Below are 18519 nucleotides of genomic sequence, written 5' to 3'. Positions count from 1 at the left end.
CGGAGCTGTCACCCATAACACCCAGAAAACGCGAAATCTCACGACCAAGGCCGCGGCTTCAGACTGCGGCCCAGGAGACGGATGGTGGGTGATCCCGAGGGTCCTGGAGGCCAGGGGAGCAGGGAGCTGGTTCTCGGGAGAACCTATTTGTTGGACTCCAAACACCCACATTCCACTCGGATCCAAGTTATCTGCGAACTGAAACGACATCCCGGGACGAACTGGAGAGGGTTCGACTGATTTACACACTGGGGACTGGGGTTGGAGTTTCTCCCAAGCCCCAGGCCCCTTCTACGCCACCTTCGGCTCCCGCGTGGGTTGAGACGGTTGCGGCGGCAGCCAGACTCTGCTAAAGGGCGGAGATGCGAGAAGACGCGAGATGGGGAGGAGGCCTAGATCGCCCCGCACAAGCTCCAGTCCGGTTTTTGCCTCCGACTGCTGGCTCCGTCCCCACCCGCTGTCCCTCGCCCCGCCCCGCCCCGCCCCCCACCTTGGGGCAGGTGAGCCGCGGCCAATGGGCGGGCTCGGGGCAGGTGCCCGCTAACTCTCGCCTCGCATCGCGGTGGCCGAGCCCGGGCTGGACAGTGCTGGGAGGGCCGGGGGCGGGGGTCGGTCCTGGCTGGACTCGGGAGGGAGGGGGCCGGGCTCAGCCCCCAGGCCGTAGAGGCAGCTCGCAGCATCGCACGGAGCCCGCGCCAGTGCCGGCGCCGGGAGCTGCCCGCTCGGCCGCAGAGGCCGGCGAGCCTAGCTGCGCGCCGTGGCCCGACTCTCCGTTCACTGGCTCGCACACCCCTCGCCGCTCCGCGCCTGGCTCGTGGGCAGGGGCTGAGCGCGGGCGGGCGAGCGGGGGAGGTGAGGGGTGCTGGTGTGTGTGCATGTGCCTGGCTGGGTGCACACCCCGCACGGCGGCGGCGCCAGGACGCGGAGCGCTCCCCAGCGCCCGGCTGCCTCGCTCGGCTCTGGCGGCCGCGACCATGTTCCAGCCCACAGCCAAGCGCGGCTTTACCATCGAGTCTTTGGTGGCCAAGGACGGTGGCACCGGCGGGGGCACTGGCGGCGGGGGTGCAGGCTCCCATCCCCTGGCGGCGGCCGCCTCGGAGGAGCCGCTCCGGCCCACGGCGCTCAATTACCCTCACCCCGGCGCGGCCGAAGCGGCCTTCGTGAGCGGCTTCCCCGCCGCCGCGGGCGCCGGCCGCTCGCTCTACGGCGGGCCCGAGCTCGTGTTCCCCGAGGCCATGAACCACCCTGCGCTGACCGTGCACCCGGCGCACCAGCTGGGCGCCTCCCCGCTGCAGCCCCCGCACTCCTTCTTCGGCGCCCAGCACCGGGACCCTCTGCACTTCTATCCCTGGGTGCTGCGAAACCGCTTCTTCGGCCACCGCTTTCAGGGTGAGTGCCCACGTTGTGCCCGCCTCGGCGGCCGGCCGGCGCCCGTGCTGAGGTGGCGCGGGGAGGCTCGGGGGCGTGCGGGGCCGTTCAGAAGTTGTTGCTGATGAGGCTGCGGGTCCGCAAAGGCCGATTCTTAAGCAGGGACGAGCCACGCCAGATCCATCCGCGCTTCTGCCGCGTTGGGTTCCCTCCCCGAGAACCAGGTTGGGACCTCTAGGCTTTCCCAGGAACGATGCTGGTCAGGACGCCAAGCCCGGGCTCATCCTTGGAGCCTCTTCTGGTCCTCTCTGCGGCCTGCCTTAATCTCTCCTGGCTGAGCCAGTCCCATCCCAGAGAGCGCAGCGCCCGCCGCCCTGCCTCCGACCCAGATGGACCTGGGACCATACTTCGCTCGCACTTCCACCACCAACTCCCAGGGATCCGCCTTCGCCGGCGCTTGGAGGCAGGGGAAAGTCCACCTGCGTGCCCCGGGTCTGTGGGAAGAAGGGGCAGAGGGGAGGGCAAACTGGAGAGTTAATGTTCAGTGTTGAGTGCTCTGCTGTCTTGGGATGTTTGTCAGCAACCTCGACCCGACTTCTCCAAGTCACAGGTGCTTCTCGGACCTAGGGTGGGAAGGTTTGCAATAGCAAACTGGCTTCCTCCGCCACTCGCCGACTCCGGGAACCCACCGGCTGCTGGGGGACCAACAGCAGTCCTCCAAGGCAGGGGGCGGGGGCAGAGGGCTTTTAAGGTCCTAGGCAGTCCGAGCCCCCTAGTCTGCACCGGGCAGTGGGTTTGCTAAAGATCCCCCACTGGTCTCGGTCTCTCTCTCTCTCTGTCTCTGTCTCTCTCTCTCTCTCACACACACACAGGTTTCAATGATGTGACTTTTCTAAAAGAAAGAGTTCCATTAGTTGGAGTTCGTTTTCTTCTTTGAATTTGTTGGAGTTTTTCTTTTCTTTCTTCTTCTTCTTTTTTTTTTTTTTTTTTTGGAGTGTCCTTAATTTGTGCAGTAATTGGTTTAGTTTCCGGTTTTATTTTGTTAGTGTAGACCGGACCTCAGTCTTATGAGGTTCCATGACTCAGAGCTAGGTAACCCTGATTTTAGCAAAACAAATGAAAAGGATGTGGATAGAGCTTTGGCTCCTGGAGCTAATCCGAGGGTAAACTGGGTGTACACAGTCAAAATAAACTGGATATTGGGTACAATTATCTAGATAACAGAAAAAAATGATCTCTTGAAGCTTTCGCTATAGCTGCTTAACTGTTTCACGGAAAGCCGCTTTCCCGGGCCCCGATTTGTCAGACAATTTTCTCAGTCCCATCTGGCCAAAGCATACTGACCCAACAGATCCCACAAAATAAGATAATGTAATTATTTGAGCAAGAATCTTTGTGGGCAGTTTTGTCTGCCCTGGGGATTTCAAAGATTTGCCCAAATCATTGGGGGGGGGGGGGGGAGGGGGAAGCCTATGGTGTCAGCCGCTATGGGAAAGAAACCTGTCAATTAAAATATATGTTTACTGGTAAAATGAAATATTATTTAAAATTGAGCAAACCACCTCGGTCCTCTATGGACTGGGTCCCCGGCCTGGGTCTCTAAACCTCGCGACCGCGGGCCAATTTGAGAGTCGCGGCTGTTTGTGAACCTTCGGGCCCGGGGCGACGGAGGGACCAGCGGTTAAGAGGCTAGTAGAGAGACAGGGGCTCGGAGAAGAGGGCAGAGCTGGTCCTGAGCCCTGTGGTCTCTGCTCACTCGGAGATGGCCTCCCGGCGACGCCCTCGGCTTTGGACCCGGCGCTCCACGCCCTCCGCGCTACCTTTCCCGCCTCTGGCCTCGCCCGCGCGGGCTTAGGGTGCGAGGGCCGGGGGCGCCAAGCGTCGGGGGCGCCTTGCGAGAGATCCAACTCCAGCTCTGAGCATCCCCAGTCAGGCGAGGCCGAATAAATCCTCCGCAAAACCCTCTCGGAATTTGCCGCCGCTCCCTGAGCCGTCAGTCCCGGCGGGCACGTTGTCGAGTTGCAAAAACGGTTGCATTTTTCTCCCAAGAACTGTGTCTGGACGCGGAGATGGAGCCAAATGTGGTCGCATTGTTGAACACGGAATCCGTTGGGCACTGAAGGACTTTTCGAATCCTAAGAAGTTTTGGCTTCAGGGCCGGTCATCGTCGGGGCAGACCCCTGCGGCCCGGGCGCCCTCGAGTCCTGCGATCCCGCGGGCCCTCGGGGCTACGAGCCGAGCCATTTCAGGCCCTCCGGCGCCGCGTTTTCTAGAGAACCGGGTCTCTGCGATGCTCATTTCAGCCCCGTTTTAATGCAAGAAGCGAAACCCTACACGAACGAAAAAGAACACGTCTGCGCTCTGTGCGCAGCGCTCTCCAGCAGCGCGGTCCCGGCGCGCAGGGAAGCGGCTTCTTCGCTGAGCGAGGCGGTGGGAGAGGAGAAGCCAGCGCGGGATGGTCGGGACCAGGCGGCGGGACGCCGAAGACGGGGGCGGCTTTCGAGGCCTGAAGGGGAGGAGCTGGCGGAGACAACGAGTTAGCCGCACTTCGGTACTATTTCCCCCGGACAGCAGGAACTTTCCAGGCCGAGGAGCAGCGTCGGGAGGGGGCCGTGGGAGACCAGGCCCTCTGGGACTGGTGGTGGTAATGGGCCGGTGCTTCAAAGGGCGCCTTTGTTCCGGCAGGAGGAGGGGGAAAGAGTTTATCTCCGTTGCCGGGCGGGCCTCTCCGTCTCGTAGCCCCAGGCCCCTCCGCCCCGCCATCCGGCCCAGAGCCCCCAGTCTGCCTCGGCCTCTCCAGGAGGGACTGCAGCTCGAGCCCCGGGCCTTCGAATCCCTAGCTCCCACCTCCTGCCGCCTCACTCCTGGGAACCTCCGTTGCTAGGTCCCAGCCAGTGCCTTAAAGGGGCCCGCAGAGAAGGCTGGAGGAAAACGGGGCGGGTGGGGTACAGATACTAGCTCCAGGGAAGGCTAAGCCAGCCCCTTTCCACTTTTCCACCTGTCCTTGTCTGAAACTGACAGCCCGCTCTCAGAGCCCAGAATTACTGCATCTAAACAGGCCACACCGCAACCCAGTCCCAAGCTTGTTCTGCCCTTGTGATCCAATTAAGGGAAACTGAAGCCTTGGTAGGGACGTTTGAGGCCCCCTCTCCATAGGTCAGAGTGAGAGTGGCCCAGGCTCATAGGCACCACCCTAGTTCTTACACAAGCATGCAGCTATTGGTGAGTTTCTCAGTTTTGTACTAAACATACTGTTCCTTACAGGAAAGAGCCCTGATTCTTTTGAAATCAAATCTGTCATCACTAATCAACATCTTGAATACTTATTTCTGGCCTCTGCTTCTTGGTTGGGTCAGAAGGGCCCCTGTGTTTCTGCACATGGAACACAGACTACAGGATACATGCTATCTGTCCCTTCAGGGCATTACAATGAACTGGGGCTATTCTCTCTCCAGTTGAGGGAGACCTCAAGCAACCTACCTTTCCCCTAAAATAGCCTGACTTGAAGCAAAGAGACGTGTATGTCAGGAGGAGCTTGTTGCTTCCGTCCTCCACTTTGGGTTTATAAAGACAAACATAGAGAACTCTACCACACAAGTGACCAACACACACCACGAAATTACAAAATAGCCATCAAATCACACACACTGAGGCAGGCTGCAGTCCTGCTTTCTCAGCCCCACACTACTCTTCACACTTCTGCATCCCATTCACTCACAACTCCCCGGTCTCTCCACGCTGCCACTTCACTTCTGACCAATCTGGGCCAGTCAGGCTGCTGAGGCCAAACCCTGTGATCACAGGGGTGGGCTTTCTCTCCCTCTTCAGCTCATTTGTCCAGAGGAAACCACTGTTGGTACTTGACTTGAGCTCAGAATGCTGTTGTTTTTTTGAGGCAATTTATTTTAACATCAGCAAGAAGTGTTTGCTTCCCACCCACCTCTCTCACCTATCTCCGGCCTATCACACTGGCCCTCACTTGAGGCTTTAATCCTTCTTATTCCCACCTGGATCATTCTTCTCCTTTCTCTCCCTCTTACCCCCCTCTGCCAGACCACCTCCCCTGATCATCTGTCCCCTCCACCACCGCAAGCTAAACTTCTCTTCCTTCTGTCAGGCCTGAGAGCCCTGGATCTGCCCCCACCTTGAAGGGCCCAATAGGCAGGGTGTCCTCCCTCCATCTTCCTATGATGTGATCCCACTCACTTTTATAGAAGCACAGATCCAGCCACTTGAAATGGATAAGGTGACTGGAAGTTAGTGGCTTCTGCCTCTCAGGCAACTCTGTCTCCCCCCAGGCACTAGCCCCTCATTCCTAGGCAATGCTGTTCCACAGAAAACCCCAGCAATGAAGTTTGCCTGTGTAGGTGTCCAAAGCCCATGGACGTGGAGAAAGTCATGTCAGGCAGTTTCCACCAGCAGAGGGATATGAACAGTTACCTGGAGAGTTTTAGCCATAGCATCTCAATTATGTGCCCTTGCTTCACTTACAGAGATATTTCCAGAGATGGGAGATCTCAACCGAATTATCCAAACAATTGTCTTAAAAAATGAAACAACAAATCAAATTGAGTCAAACCAGTGGCCGTTTCTGAAGAAATTAATTGGATCAGTCAATCTCAACAACTAACTGTCAAAACATTTCATCTAGTGCTCTGCATTGTTGGTGGGTCAGGGTACTGTTATGTGCCACTGCATGAGGCTCCGTGGATGATGTCAGGGCCTGTCTCCAGTCTTGTTGGCATGTGCAACCAAGCCAGAGGTGGTGTGAAGACCTAGTGGGGGGTTCACTGAGACTGGGGCTGTGGGTGGAAGCTAGTTTCACTTTTGTAGTTCCTGACCCCACCACCTCAGCCCCATCCAGCCCAATGTCAGCCCCTCCTCCCGCATGTACGAGCTGAGTCCCCATGATGGCCAACATTTGCCAAGGGACAGTTGCACTCTTTGAAAATCCTGTATGGTAGATGGGAGAAGAAGACAGTAGGGAGGCTGGAGCATGTATTTACACACACCCATGCAGAAACCAATATATCTATATATATTAGAGAGAAAAATGACATCTAGATATTTATACACGTGTTTCTTCGGCAGGGGATTATTCAGGGATGAAGCAAGGCCTTTTTCCACCAGAGAGCAGTAAGTCTCCTGTGGGAAGACGATTTTACCTGAAGGCCTGAGGGGAGAGAGGTGGGAAAGCCGGGAAGAAGAAACCTAACTTTAGACCTCCAGGTGCTGCCTGGATGCTGACTTAGCCCATAGCCTATTTTTACCACTTGCAAGGCAGAGCCTTGGCTTGTTGGAAGGAATTTTCTATGGGCTAGTAGCCTGAGCATTTAGTTGCAAGGCTGGTTTAAGCAGGTGTGAAGGGAGAGTTCCTGGGATACCCTCTTGAATACCCTCTTGAATCTGTATTTGGTAGGGGGATGCCTAACTACCTGGCTCTTCCCCTTACCACTTTCTTGACACCCAGCCCCGTCTCTGCTCTTGGTCCACTTTGAGGGAGACATGACGGGGCAAGCCGACAAAAAGAGCTTCCCACTCCTTGGCCTCTTAGGTTGCTCCAGGCACTGTGGATTTGGGCCTCACCAGGCCTGGGCCCACCTCCTGGCCTAACAGTGATCCGCAGCGCTGCGATTCCGCGAGGCCCCCTCAGCCGGGAGGTGTTGGGAAGGGGAGTGGACTTACGGAAGGGGCGGCAAAAGGGAAAGAGGAGAAGTGCGTGTGTCAAGGGTTGGAGAGGGCATCGGAGCGCTCCGGGGCGTGTGCGAGAGCGCGGTGCAAGGGGTAGCTTGGCCGGCTTCCGCGGGCGGCCCGTTGGCCGGGCTGCGGCTCACGGCGCCCTTCTCTCTGTCTGTATCTGCGTGTGTTGCCGTCGGCGGCGCGGCCGCAGCGAGCGACGTGCCCCAGGACGGGCTGCTTCTGCACGGCCCCTTCGCGCGCAAGCCCAAGCGGATCCGCACGGCCTTCTCGCCCTCGCAGCTTCTGCGACTGGAGCGTGCCTTCGAGAAGAACCACTACGTGGTGGGCGCCGAGCGGAAGCAGCTGGCCGGCAGCCTCAGCCTCTCCGAGACGCAGGTAATGATCCGCGCTGCGCCCGGGGGCCAGGTGGAGGGGGGGCCGGAGCGGCCGGCCTCGCCCCCAGCCTTCCCCAGCTTCTCCCGCTACCCCTGCGGCGCCCCCGTCACGCCTGTCTTCCCTCCGACTGTATGCAGCCTCGAAGAGGCCACAGGACTTTTATTAAGCACTAAGGACCCACCGGGAGGTTGGGATCAAACCTTATCCCGACCCCACTCCCATAGCCCATAGGAGGTGCCAGTTGCCAGGAGGCGGCTGGCGCCCTCGGGAGCCGGCCGAGCGCGGAGCGCCCAAGCCGCGGTCACTCCGCGCCCACCCGGGCCCTCTGGCGCCGTCTCAGCCCTGCGGTTACTGCAGCCCTTCTCCCGCCACTGTTCCGGGGGCGCTCAGGGGTGTGTGGGGTGCCCAGGCCTGTCTCGCACTGGCTTCGCTGCTGTGCAGGGGCAAAGCGGGCGGAGGCCTCGCTGTCCCCCAGCGGGTGTGCTGTGGAGAGAAAGCCCACGTGTCCTCAGGCTATAAACATCAGAAGCAGAGGGATTAGGCGGGAGCGCGCAGCCTTGCTGGGGGTCCAAGGGGGGCACTGATCTCTGCCCAGCCCGGCTGGCAGGGCTCTGAAACTGTGGCGTGTGTGCGCGGGCGTTGGCGGGGCCTGGGAACGGTGGGAGAGCAGATTCTGGTACTCAGGACCTGTTTCCAATCACTTGAAGGGCTGTTGAGTTGGGGAGGGAATAAACTGTAATGGAGTTGAAGGGGTTTGAACTGGGTGAAATTACAATCACCACGTAGTATTTTTGTAATTGATAATTAGAAAAAAAATTTAAAGAACTAGAAAGGAATTATAGGGAGGCAGATTTGGGTTTATTGTAAGTAAAGACTTTGCCATAAATAAATGCTGTCTGGAAGCACCGCTAAGCTCTTAGTCCGCCCAGAGTCCAACGTGCGGGGGTGGCTGGCTGCTGCCCTGGAGGCGGATTTCAGTATCTGAATGGGCTTCGGGAGACCTTAACTCCCTTCTGTCCCTGACAGAGCCCAGATTTGCAAAGAGAGAGGTCGGCTGGCGCGGCCCAGCAGCTCTCGCCCGCCAGCATTTCATCTTCCGCTCCCCTTTCAGCTCGCCTCGCCCCTCTTACACCACCATCCTCCACCCTAGTCCTGGACAGTGAGAAGGCGTCCGGCTGGAGGTGGGGGTGGGGTGTGTGTGCAGCCTGGGGTCTCCCGGGTAGCAGTGAGGATAGATGGAAGGCGTCGTGGGGGAGTCCAAACCCAAACTTCGTCCCCAACATCTTGCAGCCCCGACCTCACTCTTTGCCGCTCACGTCGCATTTTGGTATCTATTGTCCTATCTATCTGATGCCCTATTTCATCAATGCATTGCTCCCATCTCCGCGGCAGGACCCGGGCTTTTTCAGATTTGCTAGCTGGGCTGTTCTAACTGCAGAGATAAAGCTTACAAAACAACGGACTTAATTTTAAAAACGTTTTAAAGAAAGATATGTTTTTTAAAAAAGAAGTTAATAAAATAATACCCCCTTTGCCCTCTTGGCAAACAGTGTTTTAAAATTGTCGTTTAAAACAAGGTGTCAATTTAAGAATGGTATTTATAGTTAACTTCATTTTAAAAGTATTAGTTATAAATTTTAATTGCAGAAGTGTAAGAAAACAAAACCGTTTATAAGCCCACCACCCACAGATTAACACTTGTTGAAATAATGTCATTGTTTTTAAACTTTCAATTTTTTACCTCAGCCAGAGCATTTTTAATTGACTTTCTTTCAACTGAACCTATCTGCCTGTCAATATTTGCTCCTAACAATGCCAGTTAGTAAACCCAATGATTTTCTCTTTCATTTTTATTATAAGGTGCTTAAACATATATTTAAAACAAAACCAGATAGAAAATAAAATGTATCCAGCTTCACTAACGATCAAAACGCATGGCTAATCTTGTTCCATCTATAAATGAGCTGGTTAAGCATATGAAACAAACAAACAAAATAATAGAACTGTGGGCGATTTAAGCCTGAGAAACCTCCTTGTAGAGTCCTGACTTTCCAGGTGAGGCCTTTGAGATGGAGAGATGAACTAGGCAGAGCACCCCATGCAGGCAGATGGGATTTCAGTATCTGCCTCCCTGCTAACTGACTGTGTGACCTTGGGCCAGTTACTCAACCTCTCTGAGTTCTGTTTTCATCATCCATAAAATAGATTGTTTAAGGATTAAAGGCACCTAATATGAACTCAAATAAGATTAATTCTCATCCCCAGTGCTTCCCTTCCTTTTGTTGAAAGTAATATGTCAAATTAGTGTTATAATAAGATCCAAACCTGGAATTCCTGACTCTTAGTTCAGTCTTTTTCATCAGCAGAGCTGTCTTTCTGTCCCTCTCTTAACTATCATTAAGACCTAGGCTATATGACTAACTAATTATCTATTTATCTCTCTGTATTTGCCAGGCAGGCTGACCTGTCATTTCTAGCTATCAGCTATTTGTCAAGCATCAGTCACTCCCATCGGCCCCCTGCCATCTACTTCTACTGTCAATATCTATATTCATCTCTCACAGAGAGCTATTTTATATCTAGCCGTGTACTTCTGTCTGCTTTCATTAAACTGCCTCTGCAAAGCTGGTTAATTTACATCTCCTATTTTTTATTAATTCTATCTTCTTCTTAACAATAATTCCTATTTACCCAACTGTTGATTATCTCTTTATCATCTACTCTGTTTTACCTTCTGTATATCTACCATCCATCTCAAACGTCCATCTCTATAGATCTTTAGCAGCTGACAGTGTATGCATATGTCTGTAATGGTTATCATCTCATCAGCTCTCACTTTGTCTTTTTTTTCTGGGCCTCAGTTGCTGATCTGAAAGATTGAATGAAATGAACTCCAGGGTTCTTTTCAGCCCTGAGCTTCTGGCTCATCTATATTCTACTTCTCTGTATTTCTGTATAACCCCTCCTCCAGGTTCTCAGAACTCACAGCATATCTCCCGCATATCATAATATTTATAGGACTTTGCTATTGTTTAATAATCTTCCATGTCAAAATGTCAGTCTGTACACTGGTTGCATCCGTCTCTCAAAGAAATCTTAAAATGCAGATTCCTGGACCCTGCTCAGGAGATTCTCCTAGGAGTTCCAGGATGGGACCCAGGAACATTTTTAAAACAGCTCTCTGGGTGATCCTGATAAACAATAGCCTGAGCATAAATAAATAAATAGGCCTGAGCATCTCAGCTCTGGGAGGCAGAGGCCAAGCCTTCCTATTTCTTGCTGTGCTCCAGGGCCCAGCTCAGTGACCAGCAAAAAGTAGATGCTCCATAAATATGTATTGAATGAACGGGCAAGTTTCTCTTGATTGTATACTTTATCCATATGTTAACTTTATCAGTCATTTCCCTCACTCTCTGCTGTCACTGCTCCCTTTCTGTCCCTCTCCTTCTATCATTCCCTTACACTCTCATAGCTGATTGTTGATCTAGATGGTCGAATTTTATTTACCAGTTCATGGATAAAACTTCTGGGAGGGTTAAGCAGATTGGTGTGGGGGTCTTAGTTCAGATTTCAGGGGTGTCTGTATGCCCAAAGCTCTAGCATGGGATATTGGGGGTGGGCAACCTGAGATGCTTTGTTGGGGTAGGGCTATAGTTTGGTTGCGTGTGGGGTATTTGTGCTGGGATGGCCGTGGGTTAATCCAGGAGGTGGAGGGAGGGGCCCTGGGCAAGGGCTAGGTCTTCCTTCTGGCTCTAATTATTTGCTTCTCACTGTTGTGCAGCCCAGGAGTCTCACTGGAGTGAAGCCCATCTAAGCTTCAGTCCTGGTGGCTGGTGGGGCAGACTCGGGCCTGGGTCAGATCAGAGCCGAGAGAGAGTGTGTGTGTGTGTGTGTAATGGGTGTATGTAACATATGTATGCCCATAATGTGGAGCACATGTGGGCTTAGTGTGATCAATGCCCAAAGGTCAGGTGCTATCATATGTACACGGCACGGAGTGCCTCTGTGAGCTTCTGTGCCTGTGTGGGGAGGGGCACATTAGTTCTGGGGGGAGTGAGAGAAAGCATTTGGTTGCTTCAGCTGATTGGTTGGTTAGTGTTTCCAGCTGCTCCTCCGGCTCTGAACAGTTCAGGAGGTGTTTCTTGACCTTCCCTGGCTCAGTTTAGCTGAGCTAAACTGTGAGGGAAAAGCATGCAGAAATGTGGTGTCTTGGCCTTGGAGATTCCTCATGCAGTGCCAGGACATGTGAGGGGTGGGTGACTGGAGTCCCACTGAAGCCACAGCTGTGGACTGAGGGAGTCAGGGGAGAGCTGCATCGGTGGAAGTCTCCTGGGAGGCCGCAGACACGCAAGGCTTGGAGGGATGTGTAGGTTGGTGGGAAGAAAGGGGAGGCTTTGAGATTAAGACGGAGCAGGAGCTGTCAAGTCTGGCTACCTTCTTGGGTCCCGAGAGCATGGGTGGTGGGGTCTTAGGAGGCAGGAATGTGTGGTCACCTGCCTATGGGTTTTTCCCCCCAGGGGCATGGTAAGAAGAGTTCCTGCCTGGAATATCTGCCTTTTGGGAGATGGCTGAGAGGGAGATACCCTAGGGACTTGAATTTTAGGGAAAGGTTGCTAGCTCACTGTGTGTTCTGAGATGGACTCATCCCTTCTCTAAGTCTTGGCTCTTCTCCAAGAACTTCTGCACCTCTGAAACTCCAGGAGGCCAGTGGGAGGCAGGAGATAAGGGAGACTGGAATGGTTCTCTGAGGGTGTGGTCCTGAGCGAGCAGGCAAATCTTGTGATGTCTCCCTAAGAGTGAGGGCAAGCATCCAGGGCAGACTGAGAGAGGAGGAACCAAGAAAGCTCAGGAAGAGTTAGGACTCTAGTTGATGGGGAGTCAGAGGTAACCTCAGTTTGGTGGGATGAGGGTTGAGCTTAGCATGGCATTGGGCTTGACACTGGGAGCGGGAGCAGTTCACGTGATCAAATGTTAGGAAGTGGATCCCAGTGGAGAGGGCAGGGAGGTGAGCCGGCTGAGGAGTGGCTTGACTGATGTCGCTAAGCTTCTTTCTAGTATGAGGACTTTCTCTGTGTCTGAGGATGACAGACTTAAATTAAAACAGAAGAGACAACAGTAGGACATAAGGAGGAACTTCTTGTATCAGAGTTACAAGACTCAAATGCCCCTTGATAGAGGTTTTTGAACTCCTTGATGAGAGGACAGGTATTCACCTGAAAGTATGCAGGGGCCAGGAGCCATGGACTTTCCCATTTGGGATGGGCTAAGATGGTGAGTGGTGGAAAAGAAGGGATCCAAACCTGGTTCATTCAAAGGTAAAGTCTGACACACTGGCTCGAGTTGTAGTTTGCTTGTTTGTAAGTTCATTTGTCCATTCACTCATGCACGTCTTCATTCATTAGTGCATACGATGATCAATCTGCTAATGCCTTAATGCCTTCATTCATTCATTCATTCATCCGCAGCAGTTTTACCTTCTTTATCCTACCTGACTCAAGCTGACCCTTGTCCCCTCAACAATGGATCTTCCTCTCCACCTCCCGTCCCAGAAGTGGTTAATCCAATCCACAGCATGAAGAATTAAGAACTGACCCTCTTGTAGAAGTGTCCACTGAACTAAGCCAAAAAAGGATCCCATCTCTGCAGCAGTTAGCACTTTCAAAACCCCCTTTCCAATTAGACCTCAATCCCTCTACCATTAATTTTCTCCTGTTTTCCAGGTTGGCCCAAGCGCCTCTTTCCTAGAGCATAGGGCTAGGTCACTTCACCTCTGCCCCACTGGCTGAACATACCTGGAACATGCCCACTGGGCCTCCAAAGCCAGCTAACACACCACTTTCGTTCTCCCCGTTCCCATACCATCTGATGAGGAGACAGAGGTTTGAGCAAATAAATTCACACGTTGCTGGGGTCATTGTTACTGAGGCAGATAAAAGCACTAAGGAGTTACAGACAGGTGATGGGGCACATCCAGTCTAGGAACAAGGGAGCAGGGTTTCGAAGACTAAGCAAGAGTATTCCAGGTGGTGTAACTCAGACAAAAGTGGAGACTCTTGGAAGGATCTCGCTTATCAGAAAAACTGAGAGACATTGAGTGAGGTGGGGACTTGGGCGGCCACAAGGAACCTCTCTCTCCCCAAACCCAGAGGGCTCAGAGATGGGTGAGGGGTTCCTCCAGCCAGCATCCCAAGTGTGCCCTGGACTTGAAAGGTGAGTAGCGTGCCGGTGTTGAGGGGAGGCAGTGAAGAATAAGCAGGCCTCCTAAGGCCGCTCCCACTGCGCTGGTACCCACGCTATGTGACCTGGTTCCTTTCTAGGTCCTCTGTCCTTTAGGGAAGGGGTTCTGGAGTGACCCCAGCGTTGCCTGGCTGGGGTGTCACTCTTATCTCTTACTACATTCAGAGCCCAGTTCCTTTACTTTTTCCAAATAAAAAAATTACTGATGATTGTTATCAGTAATGCATTAAAGAAAAGTCAGAAAAGTGGAAAGAAGAAAGACAAGTCACCCATACTTTGGGTACATTTCCTTCTAGTCTTTTTTCCCCATGCATAGGCTTTGTTTTTCCATGGTGTGATCACACTGTGCCCAAACTGTGCATCCTGTCGTTTTCACTGATATTACTAAGTCATAAGCATCCCCTTGTTATTACAGTCTTTGTAAACAGCATCTGGACACTCAGCCCAAGGCTGTTTTCCGGAAGATAGCCAGGCTGCCTGGGGAGAGAGTTTTCGTCCCTGTTTCTAGAGAGTTGCCTCCTTGACCCTAGTAGTTTTCATGGAGAAAGTATTCAGAATTGCTTTTCATTTGTATGTACCAGGAAGCCAGCCCTGGTGTGAAAACATACCCTATGCCCTGTGCCCAAGAAGCTTTCCTTCTTTGGACCAGTGAGGCTGGGCAAGAGTAGCAGCCTAGGTCCATCCCACTAGAGACGAGTCTCCTTCTGAAAGGAGACTGGGGAGTGTGTGTGGGAAGGAGAAGGTGCAGAAAGGGGCCCTGTGTCCCTGGTGCTGCCCCAGATCACGCATCACCAGGCTGGCCACGCTTAGCCCTCAGCCAGCCCCTCGGGCTCTCAGGAACACCGCCCCAGGCCTGAGTCACACACAAGCCTTGCACAGGAGGCTGGCCGAGCTCACCCGCCTACGGGCTGGCACAGTCACAGTGGGCTCCAGGGCGGGGGGCAGGGGCCAGGCTGGCTGCCAAATGGTTGTGCCGAGAACCACCCAGGGCCCAGCTAGCCCTGTGCCCAAGGAAAGGTGGGCATGGAATCCAGAAGCCCTGCGCCTGGAGCATCTGCCATCCTCCCCATCTATCTGAGCTGGGACATGCAGGCAATGGGTTTGAAGCCAGCTCTGGAAATGAGGGAAGAAGGCCTTCCCTCACCGTCCACCAAGGCCAGGTACCTCATCTCTTCCTGTCCCTGGCTGGCTGCTCTGTGTGTCATTGACCACTGGCTGCCCTCACACCTATCCTCGTGCTCGAAAATTAACGGGCAAGGCAGATGGTACCATGGAAACCCTGGGGAGGGGTGGGCTGTTGGAGGAGCCCTGGGTTGGGTCGGCTCCATGGAGGGGACAGAGGGGAGTGTCTGGGAAATGTGAGAGTGGGGCATCCTGGGCACGAAGCTACTCCCTGGGCCTGGATGTCAGGCCTGCTTTGGCTGTCACTGCCTGGCTTTATGCCTACGGCCTGTGCTTTTCACCCATTCTCAGGGAGCAGGGGCAGAAGTGGGTAGTGTTTCTGAGGATTGCCTTTAGGCCTGCCCGGGATTCAAGGATCTCCCCTCAGCACTCACTGCTGCTGCCAAACCGAGGTGCTCATCATCATTCCACACACATGACTTACCGCTCACCACCGGCATGGGCACCGTGGATCACTCCAACTGCCGTTGGCTAAACCTACCTGCTTTTTAAATGTGCTGTCATTTCAGGAAACCATCCATGCCTCATAACCCTGCCCTTCGGCACCACCTTCCCCAGAGACCCTCTGGAATTCCACCTGAGGTTGCTAAGATGGGGTCCTCTGGTGGAACAGACTAACCTAGACAGCATGAGAAGTTCGAGCCTCGAGCAGCAGGGTCCGTGACCCTAGGAGCGCTCTGGCTGTCCTGGGCGCTGCTCTTGGTGTGGACACCACCTCCTGGTTATGCAGCCGTGTCCACTCTGCCTCTTTGTGCCACAGAGAGCACAGCGTTGCCCCGGGGGGTGGGGCTCACTCCAGGCCATCAGAGCCCGTGTGATGGCTTCTTGTATATTCCCTCATTTCCTGTTCACATCAACCCTGAGAAGGAGTAATTATTCACCTCTTCTCTAAAAACTGGTAGAGACCCAGGTCTCTCTGTTCCTGTGGTTGCAGGAACCAGGATGCTTGGCAGTTCCATGACCCCCTCCCTTCCCTCTGTTGAGGGGACAGGAAAACGGCCGCTCTCTGGCCCCCTGTGCCCTCTCCCTGGCCCCCTTCATTTGCATCTGGAAGGGCAGACCTCCAGACGCATGAGGTGGCACCGGCCAAAGGAGGCAACCCTGGCCTCGGTTTCCCCCTCCGGCTCCCAGCTCAGCCTGAGTGCTGAGGCCCTGGTGGCCGCTCTGGGGGCCTCCTGGGTGTTTCTCACCTGTGCCCCTCCCTCCCTGGCCCAGGTGAAGGTGTGGTTCCAGAACCGGAGGACAAAGTACAAGCGGCAGAAGCTGGAGGAAGAGGGGCCCGAGTCGGAGCAGAAGAAGAAGGGCTCCCACCACATCAACCGGTGGCGCATCGCCACGAAGCAGGCCAACGGGGAGGACATCGACGTCACCTCCAATGACTAGGGTGGGCGGTCACAGACCCACGAGGGCGGAGCGCTGCTCGCTGCTGGCCAGGCCCCTCGGCGGGCCCAGCACGACTCTGGCCACTCCTTGGCCAGGCTGCGTGGAGGCCTCAGGTCACGGCCCCAGAGGGCTTGGAGCCTGGGGCCACCACCGACAGAGGGACAAGAAATGGGCTGGCTGAGGCCCGGGACTGCTCGACCTTCTCCTCAGAGAGCCTGCCTGCCTGAGCGGGTTGCAGGCCACCGCAGCCTCCCAGCCACTCTCCATTTCTCTTATCTCCTTTTTGTTTTGATGCGTTTCTGTTTTAATTTATTTTCCAGGCACCCGCTGTAGTTCCTAGTGATCCCCTTGTGTCTCCCTTCCCTATGGGAATAATAAAAGTCTCTCTCTTAATGACACAGGCATCCAGCTCCAGCCCCAGAGCCTGCGAGCCTGGCGTGGTGGATTCTGGCTCTGAGGGCCATTGGCGGGACAGGCAGAGCAAAGCTTGCTCAGGGCCTGGGAGCCTGGGGTGGGGCCTTGGAGCCTCAGTCCATTCACTCTTCTCCTTTCTTGGTGGTTGACCCTGGTCTCTAGCTTCAGCTCCACAGCAAGAGAACCTGAGGCTCGATGTAGGGAAGGACCACCCTGTGTCTTGAGGGAGGCTATGCTCAAGTCTCTCCAAACTTAATGAGCAGTGGGAATCAGGCCCAGGTGGGTCGGGGAGGAGAGAGCGTCCGTACTTGCCCACGCGTAGAGCTCTGGTGGCTTCTCCAGTTGAGGGAAAAACAGAGGAAACGGGGAGTGTTGGGGGCTGGGTGGAGGGCGCACCATTCACAGAGGCTGACGGTCCCTGCCGCAGGTCCCGGCCCCACCAGGATGCTCACCTGTCCCTGGAGAGCCCCCCCTCACCCTCCCGGCAGATGAAAGCTACAGATGAAATCTTCAGACCCCGGCTGGAGGCCGAGCTCGCAACTGGTTCCCGAGGGCTCAGGGCCTCACAGCCTGGCAAAGAGCTCAAGGCAGGGTCCGCTAATCTCTTTAGTTCATCCGCCTCCAGTTTGTCCACTTGTCTTTCCTGCTTGTCACACATCATGTTTTCCTTCATCCATCCTAAGAAACAAAACCCGTATTCCTAACACCCTTTCCCTTACGATGTCCAGAACTGCCTCTACCTCTTCAGCTCCCATGTGCTACCCAACCCCTTACTGTCCCTCCTCTGCCTCCCCACTGGGCTGATGCTCATGACCGCCACCAACCACAGTTACTGCCACCCTTGTGGCCAGACTCCACACCTCCTGTCTGGCTTCACTGCTCCGCACCTTCTGGCCATTCCCTCCCGGGCTCCCCCGCCCCTCCCTGCCTTCACTCGGGTACCTCTGACGCCTCTTCCCGCCTCTCTGAGTCCTCCCCAGTCATCCCTGTCCCGTCGCCTCTGTCCACCTCGGGGTCAGTCCGTGCTCCTCCCGCCTCCCTCACTGTGCCCTCCGCCTGGGCCTTTGTATCCATCTCCAGGACTTCCCTTTGCCTCCCAGCCAGCGCCTCCAGCCAACCTCTGCTGAGCTGCAGACCTATGAGCCGGCTACCTGCTGCCCTCCGCGCCCCCCAGCACCTTAAACCCAACGTGTTCACAGCTGACTCACGGCCCCACTTGCTCTCTTCCAGGACTGCCCACCTTCGCAAACAGCCAAGGTTTCTTCTACCTTGGGAAACAGTGTACATGGATCCCTGGGGTTTGTGAGGGGAGGGCAGCGGTGGGAGGCATAATGAGGTTTGTGCAGATGTCAAGTATGAAGCCCACTTCAAAGGAGGACCTGCGTGCTGCGGCTAGGGTTCTCTTCCTCAAGCTCAGATAGGACCACGCCACCCCCTTCCTCAGGCCCCCACTCCGCTCCCTTCTTTCCCACCCTTGGCCTCTCCTCCTTTGCTGCTGGTGCCCTCTGCTTCAGTCTCACCCACGTCATCCCTGTCCCCCAGTGAGCCACGTGTTTGGCCTGTGCTGTGCCTTTACTTATCCTATTCTTGGCGCCTAGAATGTCCTGGGGGCGGGGGGATTGATCAATGTTGAAGTCATTGGAAAGATGTCAAAGGCCAAGCCTTGTTGCCTGGGGCACATGCAGGGATCCAAGCACAGGAGGTCCTGCTGCTGGGACTGTCAGTGTCTCTCCTGGGTCCAGTCAATGCTAGAAACCAACGGGCTGTGTCCCATCCCAACGCCCTCCCCAGACATCAACCAGGAAAGTCCAAGTTGAACCTCACAGTGGACTCTCGCTGCCGGGCAGGTTGGATAGCCTC

General features: G+C 54.9%; 1 protein-coding gene across 2 annotated transcripts; it reads left to right on the top strand.

Moving 5' to 3' along the window:
- The first annotated feature begins 347 nt into the window (after window positions 1-347).
- EMX1 (empty spiracles homeobox 1) lies at window positions 348-16643 on the top strand. Of its 2 annotated transcripts, XM_059942965.1 has the most exons (4): window positions 614-1389; window positions 6460-6504; window positions 7259-7443; window positions 16078-16643. In XM_059942965.1, the coding sequence occupies exons 1-4, from the start codon at window positions 876-878 to the stop codon at window positions 16243-16245; spliced, it is 912 nt and encodes a 303-aa protein (XP_059798948.1). In that variant the 5' UTR covers window positions 614-875; the 3' UTR covers window positions 16246-16643. The 2 variants fall into 2 exon arrangements, with proteins under 2 accessions (XP_059798949.1, XP_059798948.1); XM_059942966.1 differs by lacking the exon at window positions 6460-6504 and having other exon boundaries at window positions 348-1389.
- Window positions 16644-18519: the final 1876 nt, after the last annotated feature.

The sequence above is a fragment of the Balaenoptera ricei genome, chromosome 13 (assembly GCF_028023285.1).
Source record: "Balaenoptera ricei isolate mBalRic1 chromosome 13, mBalRic1.hap2, whole genome shotgun sequence".
Taxonomy (NCBI): domain Eukaryota; kingdom Metazoa; phylum Chordata; class Mammalia; order Artiodactyla; family Balaenopteridae; genus Balaenoptera; species Balaenoptera ricei.
Note: the sequence above shows the minus strand (reverse complement) of the source record. Positions and strands in the feature narration are given on the sequence as shown.